The sequence below is a fragment of the Motacilla alba genome, chromosome Z (genome assembly GCF_015832195.1).
Source record: "Motacilla alba alba isolate MOTALB_02 chromosome Z, Motacilla_alba_V1.0_pri, whole genome shotgun sequence".
In the NCBI taxonomy this organism is placed as follows: domain Eukaryota; kingdom Metazoa; phylum Chordata; class Aves; order Passeriformes; family Motacillidae; genus Motacilla; species Motacilla alba.
This window is the reverse complement of record NC_052046.1, coordinates 36,174,105-36,200,341: the sequence shown is the minus strand read 5'-3', so window position 1 is coordinate 36,200,341 and position 26,237 is coordinate 36,174,105. Positions and strand designations below refer to the sequence as shown.

The window sequence follows — 26,237 nt, the reverse complement described above, 5'->3', positions numbered from 1 at the left end:
AAATATATTACAGCACAGCACAAACAAAATCAAATTCACCATGCACTACACAGTCACAAAATAGGTTTCTTTAATACATCTTAACATCTTTTCAGTTTTAAGTAATCTCTACAGATATAAAATACTTTTCATGCAATGCCACAAGATGCTTTACAAATGAAAGCTTTTGCTTATTAAAATATACAGACAATCTTTTTATATAAAAACATTTTACATTTCTATTTGTTTCCCCAAGCACTCTTTTGCCAGATTTAAAAACAAAACAAAACAAAAACAAAACAAAACATGATGCTACAAATATTTACAGTATTTTCTTGTGTTAGATGAACATTTTTATTAACTAAAAAGGAATTTTTATGAACAGATCATGTGAAATGAGGGAATGACAGCAATTCTTAGAGATGTTTACTGTGTCTTGAGTACAGTACTAAAAGCAATATATTAACTTTTTGCCTTCTCTCACACCATTTGGTTCACATTACTATTTCCATTTTCCACATTTTTACCACCAGAAACAGTCTCAAATAGAGGCCACTTTGTATTGAGTCTTCCCATCAGAAAGGAGTGTGAGAGAAAACAGGTTTTCATATATCTCAGTAAAAACAGAACAGTCTTTGGTCAGAGAATGAAGTGATATTCTGTTGCAAGAATCTGCTTGGTTAGCAACTTTCTTCTTGTGCTGCTGCAGTTCTACAGTGAACTTCCGCAGAAAGTGAGTAAGATATTCAAAAAGAATTGGAAACTGCTTGAAATCAAGTTTATGTGTGGTACCTTCCCACTCATAAATAAAGCAGTTTCCAAGAACTGAAAAACTGCTTACAGAGATGACATTAATCTGCTAAAGCAAAAGCTTTCTTCATTTATCAAGGACCTTCAATTATGTAAGCATTCAATTTCTTTGGGACTGCTCCAAGCACAACATGTCATTATTATCTGAAGTAGGAAATGAAGTGAGTTATGCTTGGATTCCTACATATTGCAGTTAAAAAAAAAAAAAAAAGCCTGTAATGGGAAAGACAGTAGAATAATTAAATCTGTATTGAAACAGCTGTAGTTCACTTCTTGTATAGTCAGTAGACAATATTAATTTTTCACAATATAAATATACATTTTCCAGAGGGGAAAAATGTATTTATTATACTTAAGACACCTACAGATATGAAAACCCCTACATATAAAACTACTAAAGGCACAAAAACTTTGGTCCATTTTTGTTCCTATATCACATCCCCCATCAATAAAACCCTGAAGTTAAATACTTCAGAAATTTTAAATTCTGTTAGGATTTGCTTTGAAAAGAGCAGGCAAAAAATCTTGTATATAGCAAACCAAACTTCAGAAGACAGAAGATAAAGTTAATGTAAAGAAAAAATTCTGTGCAATCTGACTAGTATCGTTTCAGCACAACAGTAACAAGACTAAGTCTGGTAGTTGTGCTCTAGCTAACAACGTATCGGGCCAAAGGTTAAGGCAAAACAATGCTTTTTGTAGGCAGCTGACCTCTCATTTGAAGAACAGAAATATAAGCTAACAGCATAAAATGGCAAGCAGTAGGTCTACATCTCTTATAAAAAACCCCAACAATACCACTTTCCTACTGACATGAATCAGAGGAGGGCAAGATAATTAATCAGACAGACTTCACTGGCACTACTATCCACAAAGACTAACAGTTTTCTTGGCACACAAAGACAGGTTTGCTGCCTCTAATCAGAAAAATGTCACAAATAGGCAAGTTTCCACAGGTATGTGGAATATCTTCTGAATAAAAAGGATCTCAATTTATCAGTACACAATTCCAGTGCAACTTACAGGACCAGCAGACAAGGCAACTGAGTCAAATTATAAGTCAAAGTTTCAGAAATTGGTTCTGATGCTTTAAGAGTTCTGCAGAAATGAAAAGAAGCAGAAGTTTTACCATTATATAACAAATCAAGGATCATTTGAAAAGGCACTTAGCTGCCCCTGGGTTGTTAAGAAGGCCTTATTATACTTTGAACCAAGCATGCATCCATCAAAAAAAATGGACTAGGAGGTAACTCAGAGTTGATTCAAGGACATGACATACAGAGGCATTACCTTACAATCACAGAATGTGTGTAAAATGGAAGGGACCCACAAGGATCATTGAGTCCAACTCCTGGTCCTGCACAGGCAGGAGCCAAGACAGCCCCAAAGAATCCCACCACGTGCCCAAATTCCAGCTTAAACTGTGCACATTACCAGATACTTCACAAATAGAAATTAATAACATATGTTAAAGAAATTATAAACGTATCATTAACAGCTTAAGGCCACAGTATAGAGAAGATGAAGCCAGAATCCTCTTCAGAGTTACACAAGCAACAGGGAAAAAAGCAAAAGACATAGAATGTAGTATGTTTAAAGCCTAGTTACATATTAAAGAAGCAAATTCACAGTGAGGACCACCAAACAGAACAGCAAAGAACAGAGAATTTGTTCCATTTGATTTTGTTTTTAAATTACATGATGATTCTTTAAGTAACTGCTTGAAGCTATCTATAGTCTGACTGAAAGGTAGGACTAAGGCCTTTGGAGGTCCCATTCCATCCACATCACCATGAGACTGTAGAATATCATTCTTTCCCAAATCTTGCTCTTTTCACAGATATCAAAAGCTTTAGAGAATCAAGAACTGAGATGCAGCTGTGTTTCTGCACCAGCCACTACTGAGTCAAGCACAAAGTATAAAATGTAATCCTTCTGCCATGATTCTTCCCTAACAATGCATTGTAATAACTAAGGTGTTATGTTTATGCTTTCAATTATTCAAGGTGGAACACTAAAAGGGAAAAAGTAGCCTTAACTAGTGCCTTCACACTGCTAAGCAAATGTTAAGGTGTACTGTCAAGTTTGAAAGCTTATCTGCATATCTTGTAAAAGCAGATTTCCCTAAGAGGCAGCATCTTTCAGACACACACAAATCTAAAAGTATGTTGGCAAGAATAATTTGGTTGCAAAAACAGAACAATAAATGTGAATCAAAAAAGATACACTTGTATCACAAAACCAGAAAGTGAACATAATAAATACCAACATTCAGATTTTTCTAGGTTAAAATTTTTTTAATATTCCACAGGCAGTCTTTTCATCAATGCTCACAGCCAAAGGAAAGGTGTTTTAAAGGGCCAGTCAAATCTGGTGAATCAACAAATGCTTCTGGGGCTGTGTCTCAGCCACGGTTTGGCTGCTTTGACCATGGGACTTGCTTTCAGAAACTGTGTCTACTGAGGGCTGACAGGGTCCATCTGTCAGAAGAGGGGAAGAGCATCTTCTACCACCAGCTTGCCAAGCTGGTGAGAAGTGCTTTAAACTAACGATGCCAGGGGAAAAGGAACTTCAGTCCATCCCTGTGGGAGGACGCATTGTAGGAGAATAGAGATATACTGAAGGCAATCTCACCCCTGAGGAGTTGCAGCTGTACTAATTACCAAAGAGTAGGAACAGCCCTGCCCTTAATAGGGCACAGCTATGTCCAATAAGAATGGGTGTTACAAAAGAATGAGTTAGCTGCTTGAGAGGAGAGCTGGAGTCTGTTGGCTGTGCTGAGCAGTAAGGGTCAGGCAGTCATGCAGAAGGAAGAGGAAAGGAGTCAGTGTTGTGAGAAGCTGCCCATGGGAACACACAGAGAGGAGGTATGAAAATTTTACAGTAAGATAACAAACTGGCAATGACAGTCAGTTTCCATCCACCATCAATTGGTGCCAAGCACCAACGCCAACAATTGGTGGCCATACGGGGATGGGTCCTGACACATTCCACTCCTATCAATTTGGTGCCAGTACCAGCAATAGATGTCCAGAGCCTGAAGAGGGGTCACAGGTCAGCAGAAAAGCACCAGAAGAACAACACAAAGGAATTCCACCTACTCCAGCCAGTAAATCACCTTCATTAGGGTCTCAACTCCAAAGCATCTATGCAAGAGGACATAAGAAGGGGAATAAACAAGCAGAGTTAGACCTGTGGGCATGCCTATGACCTCATTGGTATGTCATGGACTCATAGTGAGATGGCTCCAAAGAGTAGATGGCTGGAATGGAAGGCTATAGGCTCTTCAGGAAAGACTGGAAGGGTAGACAAGGAGGTGGTGTTGCCCTCTATGTTAATGACCAGCTGGAGATCATGGAGCCTCACCTGGGGATGGATGAGGAGCTGACTGAGAGTTATTGGGTCAGGATAAAAGGCAGGCAAGGGAAGGTGGCTTTACAGTAGGGGTCTGCTACAGATTGTCTGACCAGGAAGACAGAGAAGATGAGGCCCCTTACAGAGAAGAGCAGCCTCACACACACAAACCTTGTTTCTTACAGAGAACTTCAACCACCCTAATATCTGTCAACACAGCAGCACATAAACAATTGAAAAGCTTCCTGGAATGCATTGATGATACCTTCCTTCCTCAATTGATGGAGGAGCCAAGGAGAGGAGGTGCTATGCTGGATCTTTTTTTCCTAACAAGGAGGGGCTGGTGGGAAATGTGAAGCTCGAGGGCAGCCTTGACTGCAAGGACCACGAAAAGGAGTTTGAGATCCTTAGGTCAGCAAGGAAGGTGCACAGAAAGCTCACTACCCTGGACTTCAGCAGACAGCCTTTGGTGTCCTCATGGATCTGCCTCATATAGTATCATGGGATAAAGCCCTGGAGGAAAGAGGGACCCAGGAAAGCTAGATGGTATTAGAGGATCACCTTCTCCAAGCTCAGGAGTGATTATCCCAACAAAGAGGAAGTCAGGCAAAAATGTCAAAATGGTGTTAGATGAACAAGGAACTACTGGATGAACTCAAACACTAAAAGAAAGGCTACAGAGAATGGAAGTAACATGTAGCCTGTGAGGAAAAGAGGTTTTCTGAGCAGCCCATGTCTATGAAACTGTGAAAGCTAAAGCTTTTCTTGGAAAGGGGAAATACAGCCCACATTTGTAAAAAGGGAAATAAGAAAGACCCAAGGAACTATAAGTCTGGAAGTGCCACCTTGCTTCCCAGTAAGATTATGAAGTAGATGGATTCACTGAAGCCAAATCATGCCTGACAGATTTAATGGCCTTTTACAATGGAGTTACAGCAATAGTAGGTAAGAAAAGAGCAACTGATGTCATCTACCAGGACTTCTGCAAAGCATGATACTGTCTCACAAAACTTCCTTGTTTCTAAACTGGAGACATGTATTTGATGAGTGGACCTCTAGCTGGAAAAGGAAATGGCTGGATGGCCGCATTCAAAGAGTTGTGGTCAACAGCTTGAAGTCCAAGTGGAGACCAATAATGAGCAGTGTTCTGTAAGGATAAGCACGGGTACCAGAGCTGGTAAAGAGCCTTGTTGGTGACATGGACAGTGGAATCAATTGCACCCTCTGCAAGTCTGCTGACAACATCAAGCTGTGTGGTGCAGTCAGCACACCTGGAAAGAAAAGACACCACCCAGAAGGATCTGGAAAGACTGAGCAGCGAGACAGTGAGAACTTCATGAAGATCAACCCACACTATTCTGTGATTCTGTGAAATCCAAAAGATAACATCTCTTAGGGGAATATTTTTCCTAAGCCAATTGAACTTTCCAGTACATAGTACATTCTGCATATTTATACAGTTGTGTTGTAAAGATAGCTACATCTGGGCAGTCAGATTGGCTGCGATTGTTGAGGAACACGGTCACTGAGGTATCTCGGGGTGCAGCTGCAGTGGGAGCTGCAGGTTGAGCTCAGGCTGGGGGAGCCCAGGCAAAGAGGCCTTGAAGAGCTGACCCTGGGCACACAAGGGCCCGGGGACCTGTGGCCCAGCCAGGGACCGGACACTGGGACACGGCAGGAGCCGATGATCCCAGACCTTCCCAGGCTTAGACTGGTGAGGGGATAAAAGCCCAGGGCTTCCTTTGTTCTGGGTCCCTCCTCAGAGATGCCAGCCTGAGCTGTTAGTTTGTTATTGTGCTGTGATGAAATTATTTTAATGGCTGGGATGCCTGAGACTGCTATGGGAAACCTGGGGTCAGCCCAGTAAGGAAACCTGTTCTGACTGTGGGAATGTGGGGGCTGTAACTGGGAAGAGCCTTAGTTCCAGCTCAAGTGGTGCAAGAGTGACTGCCAGAATGGCTCCCCGATGGTTGGGCAGGGAGGTTTCCTTAATACACCTGTAATCAATTTACACAGATCAAGGTGGTATCTGGCAAGCTACTATAAGGCTGATTTTGCAAAAATAATTCAAAGAGAAAAATTAGAAAAGCTCACTACAGAATACTCAGCTCGTACTCTGAATATAGTAGAAACATACTCTTTCTTCAAAGATAAAGTCATATAATTCAGATGAACAAAACCAATTATGAGTGGCAAAACATTACAGCAGAAACAGATTCTGCAATAGTTAGAAGTAAATGAATGCCATGTTTGAAAGAAATAGGTCATTAAAATGTGATAAGTAAAATTAAATGAATTTTTAATTAATTTATGTGAAAGAAAATACTAGGAGGAAAAAAAAGCTCTTAAGATGAAATTTAGCTTTTTAAAATACAATCAAAAGTCATTAGTATTCATCTGTACACTCATGGCAAAACCTAACTGCATCTCAGCTCATTCCCCAAAGAGGAATCAAGATTCAGTATCAAACATTTTTTCATACTTACAAAGGAAAGAATGATAGTATTCTATTACTTTAATACTGTAAAGTATTAAAAATAAAAGAAATGCAGAAACCTGCAAGAATATTCTGATACAGTCAGTATCTCTCAAAAAGTCAGATGAAGTCCAGAAAACTAACTGGATTTGCTGTCTGGCCCTCCTATATAGGTTTGTTTGGTTTTTAGTGTATTTTTTCTGGGTATGAATTTTTTATCAGTGAAGAACTACCATCAGAGAAGTGCAACTAGGTAAATTTAGAGAATCCCTGTGTAATTTCACAACAAATGAAACCTCATTCCCATCTACATCCAATCTCCATAAGAAAACACAAGAAACTAGAATTCAAAATATTAATTAATGAAAAAATATATCTTGAATTATCTTGGAAAACATTTACAAAAAGACCAAGAGGAGAATTTTCACAAAGCCCACAATATTTTTTGCAAGATACTTCAGGTAACACTCTAATCTATTCATACACATATAGTAAGGCACAAAATAAGAAATTAGGCAAATACAAGTATTAGACTGTAGAGTGGTAAAAAACCTCAAGGTTTAATTTTTCTGCCCTGAAAGATGACCTTATAGCAAAAATAACATCTTAAAAACTTGAGAAACCATCACAGACCTGAATATTTTCCATAAGATTGCAAACATTTAATTATTTAGAGAAATGTAAAAAAAAAAGTATTTTAAATCAAGACCATTTTCTTGTTTTATTTTCTCCAAGGTACACATTCCTTCATAGTAGAAATAGGACATCAAACTTCCAACCCACAATCAAGTCAAACTAATTCTCCAATACCACACCTTGAAGAAACTTGTCAACTACTTTTATTCTACAGAGAGAAGGCACTGCCTTTTCTCTAATAATTTAATCTATAAGAACAGCACAGACTTTTTATTTTTATAAACAAGTTATTTGTAAATATTTGCCAAAGTATGAACACACACCTTGGTAACATAAATACTATTTAGAGGATACTCACAGTTACTGTTTGCTTTTCTTCAAGAAACCCAGGCACTATTTCACATTCAAATAAGTGTTTAGTCTGCACAGAGTAGGTTTACCTTTTCATTAAACATACTCATTTGATACATTGTAAAAGCACTTTAAATTGTTTTGTAAGGCTGATTTCAAACAAAAGCTGAAAGGATGGTCTCAAAACATAAAACAAGTAGGAAATTTGATGATAAATATTGTTGCTAGAATGATTTCACAGAAGAATCTTTCTATGGATGACATAATTGCAACTAGAATCAGAGAAAATCATCACTTAATTCTTTGTGTATGAATGAGGTTTTTCTTTTAAGAGACAGAGCTGGTCACAGCTGTCTCAGTCTCTATTTGAAGATGTTACTAAAACTATTATGCAGCCCTAAAGGGAAAATTCACAGAAAAATCAGATTGAAGATTTTGAGAAGGAAACTCTCAGATGTTGATTTTCTCCAAAGTCATGATTGTGAAGCTCAATGAGAGCATGAACTGCTTCTTCCACAGAGCCCAGCTGGATAAGAGCCATTTTGCAATCTTTCCTGAAGAACAATAAAAATTATTATTAATCCTAACCAGATTTTCACTTGCCACAGAAAAGTGGCATAAGTAGGGTTTTTTTTGTCAGCTACATCACCCACACTTGTACAGCAAAAGAATCAGAGCTATTTATGCATCTGCTAAAATGCAAAGATAAAAAAACTACATAAATTTTGTGAATCTATGGCTTAAAGACATGTCATTCTTTCATTACACTAGACCTCAAAAAGCTAGATCAAAATAAGGCTTGAAGACCTCTAAGAAATACTTGCATTGTCCATCTAGATGGGATTATTCTAGCAAGTATGATTATGCTAAAATAATACTGCCAACTAACCTTAATTAATGTAGACACATTGTCATGACTGTCACTTTTATATGGCATTTTACACACACGAAGCTTGTATTTTTTCAAGAGGTGAGCATTTGCTTTCCTTATGCACATGGAATTTGTCAAAAGGCTGCATATTTTCAGTTTAGTTATGCTAGCCCAATATTGCATTTAAAATTTTAAGACAAAGTATCATAAAAATTGTGATAGGTGCACCACTTTTGCCTATAGCTATATATACATAGAATTTTGCCTGTAGTTGTATACACATACAAAGTCACAAAAAAGCAATTAGCTATTTTCTAGGATGAAAGCTTGCTTAGCAATTTTACAAGAGAACTTACTGGAAAAATTTGAAGCCTTTCACAGTAGATCCTTTACTTGTAAAAAGGTTCTTCAAATCATCAACAGTAACAGAGGGCCTAATTGAAAACAACAAAAAACAAACAAAACAAAAACAAACTCCCCTCAACTTGTAGAAGAGCACAGAGTTGTGTAAGAATATCAAGATCTCAATTTTGGCTTCTAAACTAGTTTTTGCTGTTTAAATTTATCTCCATCAACTCAAACTTCAGCTCAAAACACTTGCATTTACTCTACATCTTAGTATCACATTGTGCTACAAAAATATTTTAGATACTCTATTGTTTCTCATCCAACCTTGTTTCTTTGTCAGTAAAATTCAGATTGCACAAAAATCTCCTAAAATCTTAAGGAATATATTTAACCTTGCAATTTGTGCAAGTGCACATCACATATGTTCAATTTTGAAAGATTTTCGTTTTACTCAAAAAGCTTTTTCAAAGTGTCTTAATAATTTACTTTCTTACTGTGGCAAAATTCTATAGTTTCCTTTTTTCCTCCCTGCACAGCTGCCAAACAAGAGAAGCCTGTAAAACCTACGTCTGGCTGTTACTCCACACAGTACTGATAATATTCTAGACATAAAAAAGATTATTTCAGTCTTAAAGAGCACACTAAATACTTTTTACTTCAGTGTAAAAAGTAAAGTTGCAACAACTTGCCCTCCACATAAGAGATCTGAATTCTGTAGAAACTGTACTTTAAAAAGTGTTAGAATATTAAACATCATATCTATATTAAATAACAATGCCGACAATGAATTTGTTACCATGTACATTACCTCAATAAAACACATCTTTAACCTTTGTGAAAATTTGTGACATGATTTAAAATATGTCATAACCTAAAACCATATAAAATATATGAAAAGAAAATATAAATTAGTGAAAACTCAAAGAAGATCATTCCTTCAGTTATCCTCTTTGCTAATGATAAAAATGGGACAGTTAAAGGCTTCACTTATGGTTAATAACATACCAGAACAACCCACAGCAGAATGAATTGTACAAGGCCAAGGAAAGATAACCAAAACTTATGTTAGATTTTTTAATTTGACAACACTACCTAAAAAATATCTTTCCAAGAAGATGACACACATAGATACTCACGGGATGTTGGACAGATGCAAGGTTGCAGATGGAGGAAAGATATTTTGGAAATTCTTAGAGCAGGGATTCTTAAAGCGATGTAAAGGGCTATTGCTATAGTCCTTTGTCAGACCTTTGTCCTCTTGTCCCTCACGAGGAAGTTGAATTGTCTGATATTTTGAAAGAGTAGCATGCATGACCCTTCCATAAAGCCTCTGTCCGTTCAAGTAGTTGATAGCTAACCAGTGGAAATATAATTTGAACAGGAATTAATGGAGGAAGAAAAGACAATTCTTTGAATACTAATACTGTTTTCTACTTAGTGTCAGATTTCACTTTCTAAGTTTAAACTGCCACTTCCACATCTACTAGGTGAGCTATGTCACAACATGACATTTTAAAAAGGTATAAGGATATAATATAATCTCCAGTTCAAATGCCAAAAAAATGCAAAACAGCATTTCAATACAGATCAGTTGATCATTTTTAAAACCACTAAGAGTATTATCAAAGTTTGCACATAGTAATGCAGCACAATGATGAATTTTATTTGTTTATGCTTGTCACTGACAGATGAAAAATTCCTCCTTTATATTAAACTCATGTTAGCTTGAAGCATAACTGTGCATTAAAAATCAATACCTAATTGAGCTTGGGTTGCATCTGCCATCTGAACCAAAGCAATTCCTCTTTTCTTAAACATGATTTTCACACGATGCACATCACCATACACACCTGTGGAAATCCAGAAAGGAAATTTTTTTCAGAGCACTACTAACTAAAGCACAAGGCCAAGTCTGTTTCTTCTGACTAACATCAGTGTTACAAAGAATAATACCTCTTTAAACAGGTTGGTTAAAATAATAGTATAAGGAGAGTTTTAAAGTTTGTTTATTATATTCTGGGGCTCACAAGTGGAGGAAAATTCCCCAGATCCCAGTCATATTACTGCATATTTATATTCAGTTTTTAAATAGTGCAATAGTTGTCAAAGTCCTCTTAACTGAGGCATATTAAAATACTACTCTACTCAACACTGTCCCCTGCAACTAATGTATGAGCCAATTCTGTACAGCATTTCCTCTGATGCAACCTCTGTTTTTTCATCTTACTTTGCTTTCTCGTTTTTTGTAGTAAACAAATTGGATCACTCATTACAATTCTTCTGACCCTAAGTGTTTTGCCATTTTGGTATCTGTGGCTTTTAAGTAATGACTCAACTTACTGCCATTTTAAAACCAGTGCACTTCCTGGACGTGCACAGAGCAATGGAGTTTGAATTAACCAGCATGGGTCAGATAAAAAAAAAGAACCACTATCCCTGTGGTTTGTCAAGGTATATTTGATGTATCTTACCAAACAGGATGAAAAGTCCATAAGGTGTGATGGCCTGTTTAAATGATAAAATGAGTACATTATTTCTACAGCCATGCAAATGAAGACATCTATTCTATAAGTGCACGGTAAACAAAAAGAATGGAAGAGATGCTGCATACTAATACATAAACCTGTCTCTCCAAAAGCCATTCCCTGCAATAATAACAGTGTATGGCACTCTCGTTAATACATATTTGCTATGCACATGTAAAATATGTAAACAAGCAAACACTTCAGCTCATGCATTTTCATCACTCAAGACTCATTCTGTCATGCTGCAGAAGCTATTAATTTTTTTAAGTAGCTTCATTATTTGACCTTATCCTTTCTAAACTACCTGCTCATTCCATGAAAAGAATTAAAGACATTGGTTAAATTAGAAATAAAGCATTAAAGAACTCCTTTTTATTTTGTAAACAACAGACAATACCAACAAAACTAAACCCAGTTGCTTCAAAATGTGTTTGCTTTGTCTTCAATTTTTTCCCCATCCCGCTACATGGCCATGACATTCTAAAGGGAGACATAGAGAATTTGTTTATGTATTAAGCATATAGAAAGTGGTATTTAAATTGTATTCAATTAGAAGCTGTGAATAAAAAGGTAAATATTGAAAGAAATTTCTCTTTAGTGATTCTCAATACAAATCTTGTATGACAAGTACCAAAGAAGACAATTTACAATCTAATGCAGCCAAATTTTTTTCAGCTGAGGCAAAGGTTTTGTCAGAAATAAGTTCTAAAAACACCTGCATATCAGAGGCACTGCTCTCTAGCCCTATTCCTTCTCAACTCAACTTCTCAAATGTGTAACAAACATACCTAAATTATTCAAAAAAGAAGGTATTGCAGCCTAAACGTAAGGCCATACCCATTTATCTTCAGCATTTAGTGGTAGAAAACAATTACTATCAATGTAAAATCTAAATTCATCAAGAGTTTATTCTTCTGGCCCAAATATTTAAATTCAGGATGGAGACTTCTGTTTTAAAATAGAACTTTTTTTACTAAAATGAGACTGAAATATTTCTACTTAAAAAAAAAGGGGGGGAAAGAGAATGGAAGACAAAAACAGATAATTTAAAAGTCATGGAGTAATGTTAAAATACACACCCAAACCCTGCAACAGGAGAGAAATATGAACTGAAATAAGGTCAACCAGATTTTCTATACAGAGAAAAAGGAGTGACAGGGGTCAGACAACCAATACTGATGAACAAGTGCTACAGAACTGACAATAAATATATTTTCAACAATTAATGCCATAGTACATTATTTTTATCCTTCTAAGAAGCTGGGCACTACTTAATACATTGATATCGTATCATGGATTACAGCACTAAGTTCTACATGAATTCTTAGCTATGATTCATTCTACGTAAAGCATCAATGTCCTAAAAAGAGCTCTGTCCTATGCTTCGCATATGCTTATTTTTAAGAGGCGTGCTCCTTTTAGATTCAGAAAATAAATAGTCAGTTGCAGAAAACACATCTGCAGCCATCATCAGAAACTCACTGATATATTGTAAAATCAAAGAAAAAGTGACTTGTCTTACAGCCCTGTGTACAGCTGGGTTTTTGATGCTTACTGTGAATTTGGCTGTTAGTACGAAACAGAAACAGAACAATTACTTAAAGAAACAGTGAACAGATTTTTAAACCTCAGAATATGAAGGGAACTTCAATTTTGCCAACAACTCCTAACAGTTTTACAGTTAAAGAAATGTATGGAGTGTGTGCAACAAGAATTTTACATTGCTGCAATATGACTGCTTACCAATAGTCAAAAAGAATCATGTTTTAAGTCAGGGCACTGGTAAAGCTTGTTTAATTTTTTAAGAAGATGTACATTGCTTTTAATTAAGAACTGATCAGTGTTCGAATAACATGAGGAAGATTATAGACCAGCCTATGTCATTTCCACTACAAAAATAACTTTCCAAGTTGTCCTTGGTAATTTTACTGCCACCATATGAAAAAGCATCTGTGGGGTACTATGAGAAGTGAACATAGGTACTTATTAACTTTTAAAAATAAATGTAGAGTGATGTCAATAACATAATGTACCAGAGTTCTTTTTCTTCAATCTCAAAAGAGTTGCAAAGCTAGAAAGAACCTACACATGTTTAGAAAGGTACTTGATTTGTATGCTTTTATTTCCTTTTCTATTTCCTCCTTTGCATTTAATTCCTTGTTTTTCAACCAACGTAAGGAAAAATCCTTTGCCTTCTTTACAGATAAAAAAAGCACTTAAAGAAGTCATGCTAACAGAGATATCAGTAAATTATCATATGTATGTTCTTTACATCTTCAAACATTTCTTACAGTTGACCGTAGACTTCTCTCTAATTACTAGCTACACTGCTAAAATAAGGTTCCTAAAGTAAATCATGTTAGGAAGATTTTCACTGATGGCAGGAGTTTTTAAACCTCAGCAATATTGCTAACTATCTGCAACAAGTATAGATGTATCCTGGTTTTTACATATCAGCATAGAGAATTTCTCTTATTCTTTCAGCTAATGTCAGTTTTCAAGGATTCTGGCAGTTGGTACAAGGTGACACATCAGTTCCACCAATCAAACTTACTTCAGGGTTGAGGTTGCTGACTAGTAAAACAGAGTTTCCTGGAATACCAGGAATAGTCATGTGTCCAGGCGCTGCTGATGTGGTGACCGTGAGAGGACCAAGTGCTCCAGGAACAGGCAGAACAGAAGGACCTGGAAAGGTATAAATAGGATCACGTGACGTCTCAAAGTGGATAAAGAAGAATACACAGGCAGGTTATATTTGGCAAAAACATCACTATCAAATTTAAAAATTATTTTAAGGAATTTAGTTATTACTAGTATCTGACCAATAAAGCAGGAAGCACCTCTCTTTCAGAGAAAAAAGAAATATTCAGCTACGCAAACAGACCCAAACAAAAGGGGACATAAATTGCAGCCCAAGAAAGAAGAAAAATAATTCAGCACACAAATTTATCCTGCACTAGAAAGGGAAAGATCACAGTCTAAAAAACTATTTCTCGCTCGATAGCCAGAAAAGCAGAGACTTCCCTCAATTTGCATTGAATGTCATAGCAGTTTTATGATTCTGATAAAAAAACAAACGCTTAATTTCTTCTCTTGCAGGCAATCTCTACCATGGCATTTAGGTCCTTTGCTTATTGAATGACAAACTACATCAGGATATGGCTTTTATTACAGAAACTTATTTTATTGAGTATATATATGAGAAAGAGTTACAATTACTTGAATTAATACTGTGTTCTTATTGATATATTCTGAAACAAATGGCTCTGAATGCATGCATTCAGATAGGCTACTAACCATAACTACAAACACCACATTCTTAGAAAACAAACTTACCTGCTCCCTGAGGAAAGCCCAAGGCTGGGGCAAACCCAGGAGGCCCTGTATATGATGGAAATACGGTATTTTGGGTGGCTAGAGAGAACAGATAGATTTTTTAAAGCAGATTTTAAAAGTTTTAGAAAACAGAAGAGATTTTGGCAATCATAATCAGCTACCAGTATTGCTACTTTGACTTTATATGTGATTCCAGATGTTTATAAAACTTTTGGGTTAAAACTCTCATTGAAATCCAAGATTCTATGCTGTACAAAGACAATTTTCAGCCACTTTTGAAAGCAAATATTCTGGTCAGCCTCAGCATTCCTCTCTAAAATGAAGTCCGGGCAAAATGTGAATTAGAGAAGTTTGAATAGGAAAGCACAGTGGAGACTAGTATCCATTAAAGCCTGCGTTCAGTGGTTTCTATTCACACAATGGATACGTATTCTAGAAATTTTCTGCAAGTAAATACAGTCAAAGATATTTTGCAATGATACAACTCCTGAATACTAAGATCAGTATAAAATAACTATACAAACTTCTGCAACTAATCTGAGGTTCTAAATTTTACTAGCTGCTGAAATGCAAAAAGCATATATATTCTGCTTTTTAAGGAGATGTACTTTCCCAGTTTGTGTAACTTTATAAATAACGAGTGTTTTTTTATATTGCCCTGGAAATCACAAGCATTAACCAGATTTGGAATAGAAACATATGGAGAGTCCCAGCATCAAAGATAGCTCAGTGACTTCCACATCAGTATCAAGTGCTACCCAGGGTAACTCACAAAGCTGTGTTCTAAGCAGTTAGACACAAGCTTGAGCTGTGGATTCATTCATATGTAAGGACACACCAGATTTTAATTTTTTCAAATGGGGCATGTATAATTAGAAAACATTCTACCACCTTGGTAGTATGTCTGTTTTACTACTCAAACCTTCACACTGACTAAAATAGAACTGCTAACAAATGGTTATCAATAGGGATAATACCAAAAAAAGTATCTATTATGAATTCCAAGAAGAAATGTAACAGACACCACAGATCAAGTATCCATGAATTCTGCATCATATTACACCTCCTCTTATCTGAGACAAAAAAGTATCTTTCATACAAAAAACTGAGCACAGTTATCACATCAAAGCAAGTAAATACATTTTTGAAATTATACTGACAAGTTCTGGCAATATAGTTATTAATCACTTATTCACAGTCCAAGAATGGCAATGGAAACATTAATGAATAAATAGATCAAGAACTTTTATTCTGCCAAATAAAACCTGCATGTTGACAGGTCTTACTGACACCAAAATCAGGAATGCAAAAATTGTCAAACTAAGCTAATGCAGGAAGATCTAGAATTCTTTGTTGCTTTTTAAATTCATTTGCTTCATGGCTATCAGCCTAGCTTGCTAAGCAAGCCAATTCAGGTATTTCTGCTCACTGGATACAAGAACTCTTTAAATGCAAAATATACACAAAACCTTGTTTGTTTATAGTGCAGTATCTTTTCCACAGAAAGCAGAAGAAAACTAAAGAGAAAGAAGAAAAACAATAGCAAAACTAAACTGTTCTTGAAACTTAAGATAACTTCCAGTCTACAATAAAAACCAGATATATTATTCTGACAGTTACTAGGTTTGTCTTATCATTCTACATCAAAACTACATCCACTAGTAATAAGAAGTAGTGAAGGTAGTCACATGACAGAACATCTTTTCCTCATGTTCTGTAAGTAAGCGTCTCAGAACATGTCAATGACAATAAGTGCATGTTGTCATCACTGACAGAAAGCCTAGGAAGCACACTTCTCCCCATCTACAGCTATTTTTTATTGTTTTGGTTTTTTTTAATAAATGTGCAGCTGCTTCACTATGAATGTACCACAGACAAATTTTGGTACAGACATCAGACTATTCCAGCACTTCTGACTCTTACAGTAAAAGAAAACAAGCTCCTAGCAATGAGAATCTTGGGAGAGTGAGGGGGAAGATAAGGAGAAGTGTTCGTGTGTTATTCTCCAAAAGCATAGTTATTTCTGCCCTACAAGCAAGTGCAGGAATAAACTACTCTAATTGTACCTTTCCCTTCCACTGACACTTCAAACAGTGCAAGTCTACTTAATTAGAATACATTAGACTTGTAAAAGCATATTTCTATAATGCTGGATGGGAAATTCCACCATCCTCCTCAGCTCCACACTGCAATGACATTTGTCCATCACATAAAGATCCAAGGCCAGTGTTTAAGGGGAGCAGTAAAGACAAAAATCAAGACAGTAGTGACTGCAACTCACTTTCTAATTCTAATCTAAGCTAACTCAACTATCCAAAAAATCAAACCAAACCCAGTATTTGTCCTAGCTGCCACAGAAAAGTAAAGGAAAATAGTGAATTATTCTCCCCCACTTTTCACTGTGATAATCCATTGGACAGCACTTAGATACCTATTCAACAGCTAAGACAGTTCTTAGCTGTGTATTATTGCTAATAGTTGTCAATAGAGAGTAAAATAGCTAAAATGGCTCAAATTGTGTTGTGAGCATTTCTCCAGTGTCACTTCAAGCAGGCACTGTCTCCTCTATGCCAAAATGACTTCTAAAATTTAAGAACATTTCTTAAGTTTTGTATTTTAAAAAATGAGTATAGATATATATAAATAAGTATAGAATTTTGGATTTTCTTACAGTTTTGTTTCTTGCAGCACTCAATTATCCTAAAATATCAACAAATAAGAGCTAATACCCTTAAAACACTTATTTTCAAGAAGCTTTATGCAGCCAGTGTCAATTTGTGAAGATTTCCATTCTGATATGCAATATTCACTACATTACCTCTACCAATGACACAATTTCGCAGAATTTCAGTAGTACTTTGTAGCTTTTTTACAACACTTTAAAATTTGCTCACTAGTATTCCTCATGCCATTGTTTCAGATATTCATTTATCATTACTTCGACTTCATGCTTTCCATATGAATTTTACTGGATGTAGCACGCAAAAATGTACATAAAATGGACCCCCCTATGAACCTGATATGAAGCCAAAGCATAAATGCAGCATAAAAATTATGATCTTGGTGTGTATTTAGCCCTAGAAGTGAAGGTTTCTTACCAAAGGGAGTAGATAAGGATGTCTCCATGGTTCGTTGGCCATCACCAAAAGGAAGGTCAATGCGAGTGAAATCTCTACTTTTGTCATTGTTGTACTTCACCGTCAGGTTAGTTAGCTTGGAGAAATCAATATGCAGAGTGCAGCAGCCAGTGTAGATACAATGACCATCCAGAGACTGAAGAAAAATAATTACATTTTCAGAGATAGGACACATCACTATAAGTTTATATTATTATTGCAGCCTTTCAGGACTTGAAGGTGGTCTATAAGAAAGAATAGGACAGACCTTTTTGTAGGGCAGGTTGCTATAGGACAAAGGGTAATGGTTTTAAACTGGGAGGGTTGATTTGGATTAGCTATATGGAAGAAGTTTTTTTACAATGAGTGTAATGAAACATTGGCACAGGTTGCCCTGAGAGGAGGCTGATGCCCATTGGACAGGGCTCTGAGCAACCTGATCTAGTTGAAGGTGACCATGCTCACTCCAGGGGATTGGACTGGATGACCTGTAAAGGTTGCTTTCTGTTGGGGAGGATGAAAGTTTGACAAGAAAGTCTCACAGATATGTATGCTTAGCAGAAAGATTTTTAAATGTAGCTTCTGAAGAAGGAATAGAGATGGAAGCAAGTTTTGATATAGAAGAAAAGAATTGCTGAGCCAGTCTTACTAGGTAACCAAGGAGGCAAAGGGTGTGCTAGTTAGAAGGGGTTTTTATGACTTAGAGCAAAGGATAAACCCACCTCAAACAAGAAGATGTTTTTACCAAGCAGAAAAATAGCACAGGCAAACAAGTCAGCAAATGTTGTAAGTAGAAAAAAGGTCTCAGAATTTTCCACTGAAAGGAAACTGAAAAACAACTTCTAGCTTAAACTGTACTAACTAAAAAGTACTAACTGTACTAACTTTTAGTGATTGGAGAATAGTAACGTGAATATGGTAATTATAGTAGTTGTGATAGGCTATAGATTAGGCTCTAAAAGTTAAGGCATAGATTGGTTCTGCTGTGTTAAGATGCTCAGCAAAGAAAAGTATATAATGCATTGTAACCAAAACCAAGGGATCTCCAGGCCTGCCTGCAGCTGGAGCTGACAGCTGTAGGCACAGGCTCTGTCGCCCACGACCCTGGACTGCTGTAATGTCTTGCATGGAATAAACTGCATCTTGAAGAGCCACTTGGAGTCCCGCATCTCCCATTCAGGCTCTTAGCTTTCCATCCAAACCACTCCACCATTATAAAGTTTTCACCTTGCAATTGAATCCAAACAGTAATTCACCTTCCGGTATTAAGCCCTCTCTTTAAATGTCAAGTAGACAATTATGCTGCAACTGTCCTTACCTAAACCTCTAGTGTAGTCTACTAGTTAGTATTATATCACCTTGTGCTAACTGGACAAAACATAGCTTTAAGCATGACTTGACTTCTTATGTCTCTAATCTTACTTCTCTCCCACTCAACACACAATATCAGATGGTAATAGGAATACTAATTTGGAAACTTTACCTGCATGAACTGACCCTTACATGATGGACTCTAATGTAGGATCTGAAGCACAAGTCCCATGAGGAGTGCTGAAGGGAGCTGGGGTTGCCTGCCCTGAGGAAAAGGAGGCTCAGAAGAGACCTTACTGCTATCTACAATTGCCTGAAAGGAAGCTGTAGCAAGGTAGGAGTCAGTCTCTTCTCCCATGAAACAAGTGACATGACAAGAGGAAATGGGCTCAAGTTCTGCAAGGGGAGTTTAGACTGGATGTTATGAAAAACTTCTTCATTACAAGCGTTATCAGGCATCGGAACAGACAAGTGGTGGAGTCACCATCCCTGGAGGTATTTAAAAGATGTGCATTGTGCTTCAGGACATGATTTAGAAGTGAACTTGGCAGCATTAGGTTTATCATTGGACTCAATGACCTTAAGGGTCTTTTCCAATTTAAGTCCCAGACCTAGGCATGACTTCAAGTGAAACAACAGAGCAGACAGATCCTGTGCCCAAGAACACCCAGAAATGGTGAATAATTGTTGCAGGTGATGCCCTTCCACAGCAGAGGCACCCACCTGCTGACCTGACCATTGGTCTAAAAAGATCTTCAGTCTGCCTCTCTGGGACTTGAATCACAGGTGTCATGAAAGGATTACTAAAGCTTTTCTACACATCTGACTATTTATTATCTCCTGCTCCCTTTATATGAGAACTAAAGATGACTTGGATGAAGAGGCAGATGTCATCTTAGCCATTTCACTGGCAACACAAAGCTGGGAGGAGTGGCCAATAGCCCAGAGGGCTGTGCAGCCCTTCAGGAGGACCTCAGCACCCTGGAGAGATGGGCACAGAGGAACCTTCTGAAACTCGGCAAAGGCAAATGCAAAGCACAGACTAGGGCCTGATCTGCTGGAAAACAGCTCTACAAAGAATGGGTACCTTTGTGGACCACAAGATGCCTGTGAGCCAGCAATCTGTCCTTGTGGCCAAGAAGGCCAATAGCATTCTGGGGTGCATTATAAAGAGTACTGCCAGCAGATCAAAGGAGGTTATCCTGCCCCTCTACTCAGCACTGGTGAGGCCACACTTGGACTGCTGTGCTCAGTTGTTGGCTCCTCAGCCCAAAAGAGACATGGAGCTCTTGGAATGGGTTCAGTGTAGACTTACAAAGATGATTAAGCAATTGGAGCATCTCTTTCACAAGTAAAAATAGAGGGAACTAGGCCCGTTCAGCCTCAAGAAGACTGAGAGAGAATATTATCAATGATTTTCATTTTGACAGACTAATGCAGGTCCTGGAGTATATGCTGTAGATTTGTTTGCAGTTGATGATAGAGTACTGTCCTCTTAAATAAAGAGAGATGTCAAAGTTATTCATGTGCAACAAGATTGTTAGAATGGTGAGAAATCACAAAGTTAACAGTCAAAATATTCCTAATGCTTCCCCTGTCCCTTAGCAAGGAAAACCCCCCAAAAAACAAACAAAATCAAGCTGAATATGCTATACTTACCATTTTGGCATAATATGCATTCATTGCATCAGCATATTGGAGCAGAGCTTGAAATTGATTGTTTTTATGGAACATGACAATCTTCAGGACAAAGCCAAATTTAGAGAAAATCTGTTAGGGAAAAAACATGGGCTTTAAGAAGCAGTGAGTAATTCATGCACACTAAAAACTAACATTTAATATTCCAAATAAATTTCTGAAAAATATTCCTATTGTGAGAGCTGAACAAAAATTATGTGAACTCAGAATTTTGTTTCAGGTAAAAAAAAATAATTAAAGAAAGGCTACAAAAGACAGGAAAGAAGGATAAAATTTCCTTAAAGAATTAGCAATGTCTAATGAACTAAACAGGAAAGTCCAAACAGGCATTTCTCAAGCGTCTGCAGATAAACTGTGAATCAGAGTTGAGGTTTGAGAAATGAACTTCACAAGTCATAGAATCACAGAACACATTGAGTTGGAAGGGATCCACGAGGATCATTAACTGAGTCCAGTTCCCAGCTCTGCACAGAGCACCCCAAGAGTCACACCATGTGCCTGAGAGCATTGTCCAAAGGCTTCCGGAACTCTGTCAGGGTTGGTGCTTGATCACTTCCCTGAAGAGCCTGTTCCAGAGCCCAACACCCTCTGGGTGAAAAACCTTTTCCAATCCAACTTAAACATTCTCCAACTCAGTTTCATGCCATTTCCTCAAGTCCCGTCACTGGTCACAACACTGAAGAGATCAGTGCCTGCTCCTCCCGCTTCCCCTCTGAGGAAGCTGTAACTGCAAGGAGGTCTCCCCTCAGTCTCCTGCAGGCTGAACAGACCTAGTGCCTTCAGCCACTCCCCATAAGGCTTCCCCTCCAGATCTTGTACACTGCTGATTCATATGCAACTTGCCATTGACCAGGATGTGCAGGTCCCTTTCCACAGGGCTGCTCTCCAGCCTCTTGTTCTCTAGCTTATACATATTACCCTTTCCTATTCCAAGCTGGTTTAAAGCTGTCAACAAGCCCCACTACCTCCTACACTAGAACCCTTTTTCCCCTCTGAGAAAGGTACGTCAGGCATCAGTGGAATAGGTGTTGAATAGATTATCCCATGGTCAAAAACCCCAAAGTTTATTCAAGTACACAACAGAGGCACCTGTTGACCTGATGGATCTGTCTATTTCTATCAATATAATTCCTTGTTTCTGGAAGTCAGTTGAGATAGGAACTGCAAACTGCATTTCAAGGTACCCACCTTTATGTTCTGTACATTAGACAAATTCTGCATATCTGTTGAATAAAACACCACTTAAATAATTGATGTGCTTATTAAGACCCACTGCCTAAACTAGAAAACGAGGAAAGAAGCAAGACAAAGACCTAGATTTGAACCTACCCCTATACTTTATAATTAAATGGTATTTGATTTATTGCAAACATAAGCATTGCAGCATTGCAGTATTTAAATATATATACATTCAAAATGAGAGTGGGCATTACATGAAGGTGTTTAAATAAAACCAATGCCACAAAGAGCGAGGACCAAAGTAAAGCTAGGACATATCATGCAAGTGCAGGAAAAAAATGTCCAGTCAAAGAGGAAAGGTGAGTTTGAGAAATACTATTAGTTTTCAAACAAATGGTTAGAATCAACGCAAAGTCAGGAAAGCAGAAACCCCTGAGAAATATTACACCTGCAATGGAAAGAAAGGCCTTGGATAAGTTTAAGTATCTCTCTTAGGCCTGGAATCAGCGATACAAGACTACTGTCCCAACCATTTGGGCCCAGTTTCTCCATCTCTCAGAAACAAGATTTTAATGCTGAAGTCATCATTTTGTCATAGAAAATGGAACAAAAACCTTTTCACAGCAATTTTTGAGTTCCTGTTCATTAAGCACTTCCTCTTAAGAAATGCCTAAATACAGCTTCTCAACACATGCTTTTCCATGTTTATCCAGAAAACTTAATAGACCTCTTTAGGGTAATGAAATTTAATGTACTCCTTCCTGTTTTATTTTAAACCTGAACACACTGTATATATCAACTTTGTTTCTGCAAAGATAACACTGAATTTTCAGTTTCTTATGATAAATATTTTAAGACTAATTGTGATTTTACAAAGTTAATTTTTTGACAGGCAAGACAACTTCCAAAATACAATCCGAGCATGGGATGACAGCTTGCCTACTAATGTTCCATAAGATGCTATACATTCAGTGAAAATACTCATTTTCATTAACCTTACCACACTAAGTAAAAGTTAGATTGCACCTATTGGGCACAAAGTGCCGCTTTAATTAGAGGAGACTGTCTCCTGTTAAGAACTCCAAATAAGATCCCTCTTCAAATATTGCTAAATTTTCAAGACATATTGGAAAAGTAGTTGAGAGCAATTCAAATACTGAAAATATAGTTGTGCTCCACTGAAGTAGACTAAAATCAAATGAAAGTAAATTAATAAGAATTTCTTCTTTACGTTTGCATTCTTAGAACTCATACAGCTCCCATAACCACAGGAGCTTGTTCTGAGCTTATTCTGAATGCAGTAATAATCCTAAGCAGCTGACATTGTGTTTGTACAGGTTCAGTAATGAGTGAGCAACACTCAAAGACACATACAAAGGTTTAGATCCAAGTGGCAACTCATATGTACCCTAGTTAATGAGTATCATGGTGAGGAGATACAGAGAAACAGAAAATTTTAAGAGGTAAGAGGAAAAACAGGGTGTCACTAAAAACAAATATTGCTTGAGATCTTAGCAGTGCAGGAAAAGAATCTTCCAGGAGTGCAGGTTCCTACAAAATCATCCCAGTTATTCTAAATTGCATTACTTAAGAAACCCATATGTGGGGCATGGTTTTTACTGCTTAAATTACTGCTAATTACAAAAGTTTCAAGTATGAAAAACTTTGCAATATTTGTAAAGCATCAACAAATCTTTTGGACGCAAAGAAGTGATCTTAAAGTTATTATTTTTAAACTTAGAGCTTTCAACTGCATAGCCCAAACACCTAGCAGAAGATATAGTAATATCTTCCATAACTACAGCCTATCATTATTCTAAGCTTAGAGGTAGTCAAATGCCATTCTAAGATGAAGACCCAAACACATTTGATTTGAACAAGCAATTTGCATATCACATCACTTGCACTGAGGTATAAAAGTGAACATAAAACCCTAAATATAAAGCAAACTACAAAGGTTACTCAGCAGAAAGAGTACTAAAACATGGATTCACAAGTTCATAACATTCAGTATTTCTCTAGCTCATCAAGAAAGCAGAATTAACAGTTCAAGCTTGTTGCTGCTTCCACAGCTTGGAACTAAATGAGACAAGATGAAAATCTGAGTACTGAAGCCCTGTTTACTTGAATTTCATTTACGTACAACTATTTCAAACCTAGATCCCTGAATTCAGGAACTTATTTTAGGACTGTGAGAGACAGTCCTCACTCAGAAGATTCAGGAACCACAGGTATTAAAAAAATTAATTAATGGATTTACAGTAACAACATTGGAACAGATTGTGACTTTTTTTTAAGCAGTCCTCATTACCTGATACAGTATGTCTAAAGTGACAGGGCAAAAAACATTTTCAACAACGATTCGAAGAACAGAACCATGACTTGGAAGGACCCCACCTTCAGCAGCAAGAGGACTTGTAATACCCAGGTTTCCATGCTGCACAGCATTCGCACATTGCGGTGCAGGTTGGGGTCTCTGAAATTAAGTCATAGCAGAGAGCGCAGTTATTTTACACACAAATTATTCATACCGAAACAAAGTTCTCCTAAATGAAAAGGACATTAAAATAACTTCATAAAACCATATTTCCTTCATATTATTGATTCAAATCCCACATTAATAAATAAATCATAACTCTTACTTTCTGTGTTCCTCCCTTACAACTAGTCAGTGTAATTAACAGAATTATAAATATTTTTTGTTAAACTGCTACTACTTTGTAACTATTTTTCTTTGATTCAGTAAGCTATTGTCATTCTAGACATTTTTCCAGCAATATTATAGATGACAATATTATAATATTGTGATAGACAAACAACCAGTCAGCATACCAAAAACTGTCTGCTCTGCTTTACTAGGATTTATTTCTCTTCAGGAACTAAGATTTGGTTGGAATAAGCTTAAACCTGTACACCCTACTCTTCTTTCAGAGCAAAACCATCAACCACAAAAAATAGGTTCAAATCTCACTCATAGAATTCTGTGATTACACAAGTCTCTTCTCTTGTTTTTCATGGGTTTTCCCTAAAGAGGTCTTCATACCTCCTGTGAGTAGCAGGACTATGGAGAGATGTTCCTTTCCAGATGCAGTATTGTGACTTAAAGTCATGTCTCAGCTATACTATTTCTTTGGAAGACATATTAAACAGAGCACATGGTACATGTTACCTAGTTTCAGAAAAATATAACACTGCAAAATAATCTGTACTTCAGGGCTCAGCCTAGGGACTAGGAGAGTAACAGCATTCAGCTGCTCTGCTCTTTAAAATTTATATAAAACTCAAATATAAGTGCCAAACAGCTTATTTTCAAAAGCAGACAATGCTGTTATAGAAGAAAGCAAGTGCCAAGGACCAAGTTGAAAATACTCAGAAAGAGACCCAAGGAGTCTTATTTGCAAATATACATATAGTTTTCCAAAGGCTGTTATTCAAACCACATCCTTAAAACAAAAATCTTGTCATTTGTTTGGTTTTGCAGATAACAAACCGATACAGCAATCTTAGATGAAGAAAGACACAAATAATATTTACCAGACTGACAAGCTTGCAAGACTTCTTTGTGTCAGCACAAATAAACGATTTATGCCCAAATCACTACTGTCAACATTCTTACAAAGAAAAAAAAAATCATGATATACACATCACAGTATATAACTTATGTATCTAAATGGGAGGTCAATTAAAATTCATCCAGGAATCCAAAATCTAGTATTAACCCCTGGGATACTCTGCCAGTGACTGGACCCCAGCTTTATGCCATTGGTCACAACCATTTCAGCCTTTCAAATCACTTCACAGCTCACTTAACTCGACTTCATTAATCAGTTCATCTATTCGGATGTTATTGGAAACAAAACCGGAAGTCTTGCCCAAGTCAAGATAAACAATATCCCCTTGTCTTGTCCACCAATCCAGTCATCTCACCATAAAAGGCCATCATATTGGTCAGGCATAACGTCCTTTTAAAAAAAGTCCTTGACTTCCCTAACCATATCCTTGCATGTTTAGATAATGCTCTATAATATTCCTGAGGCACCTGTTCATGATTCCAACTTTCCTATGCCTCTCTTTTATGTTTAAGCCCAATCAGGAGTTCCTTGTTCATACAAGCTGTCCTTCTGCCGCCTTCACTTGATTTCATGGTCATTATGATGAACTACTTTTGAACTTGAGCTCGTTCACAATAATTTTACAGAGAAGACCCTGTCTTGTAAAAAGTTACTGAAAATGTATGTATCAGAATT

At 37.0% G+C, this 26,237-nt stretch overlaps 1 protein-coding gene across 14 annotated transcripts in view; it reads right to left on the bottom strand.

Annotated features, from left to right (window-relative positions):
• Positions 1-2,168: 2,168 nt before the first annotated feature.
• PTBP3 (polypyrimidine tract binding protein 3) overlaps positions 2,169-26,237 on the bottom strand; it is a 43,123-nt gene continuing 19,054 nt past the window's right edge. For 11 of the 14 annotated variants that reach the window (XM_038124222.1, XM_038124226.1, XM_038124223.1 and 8 more), the window contains 10 exons: positions 24,302-24,466; positions 20,773-20,883; positions 17,785-17,959; positions 14,687-14,764; positions 13,905-14,035; positions 11,297-11,330; positions 10,583-10,675; positions 9,962-10,178; positions 8,834-8,911; positions 2,169-8,160 (listed from right to left, as the gene is read on the bottom strand). In XM_038124222.1, coding sequence (XP_037980150.1) covers positions 8,028-8,160; positions 8,834-8,911; positions 9,962-10,178; positions 10,583-10,675; positions 11,297-11,330; positions 13,905-14,035; positions 14,687-14,764; positions 17,785-17,959; positions 20,773-20,883; positions 24,302-24,466 — 1,215 coding nt within the window. In that variant the 3' untranslated portion in view covers positions 2,169-8,027. Of the gene's footprint in view, positions 8,161-8,829; positions 8,912-9,961; positions 10,179-10,582; positions 10,676-11,296; positions 11,331-13,904; positions 14,036-14,686; positions 14,765-17,784; positions 17,960-20,772; positions 20,884-24,301; positions 24,467-26,237 lie in introns of those variants that run through there. The other 3 variants (XM_038124232.1, XM_038124234.1, XM_038124233.1) reach the window with 3 other exon arrangements.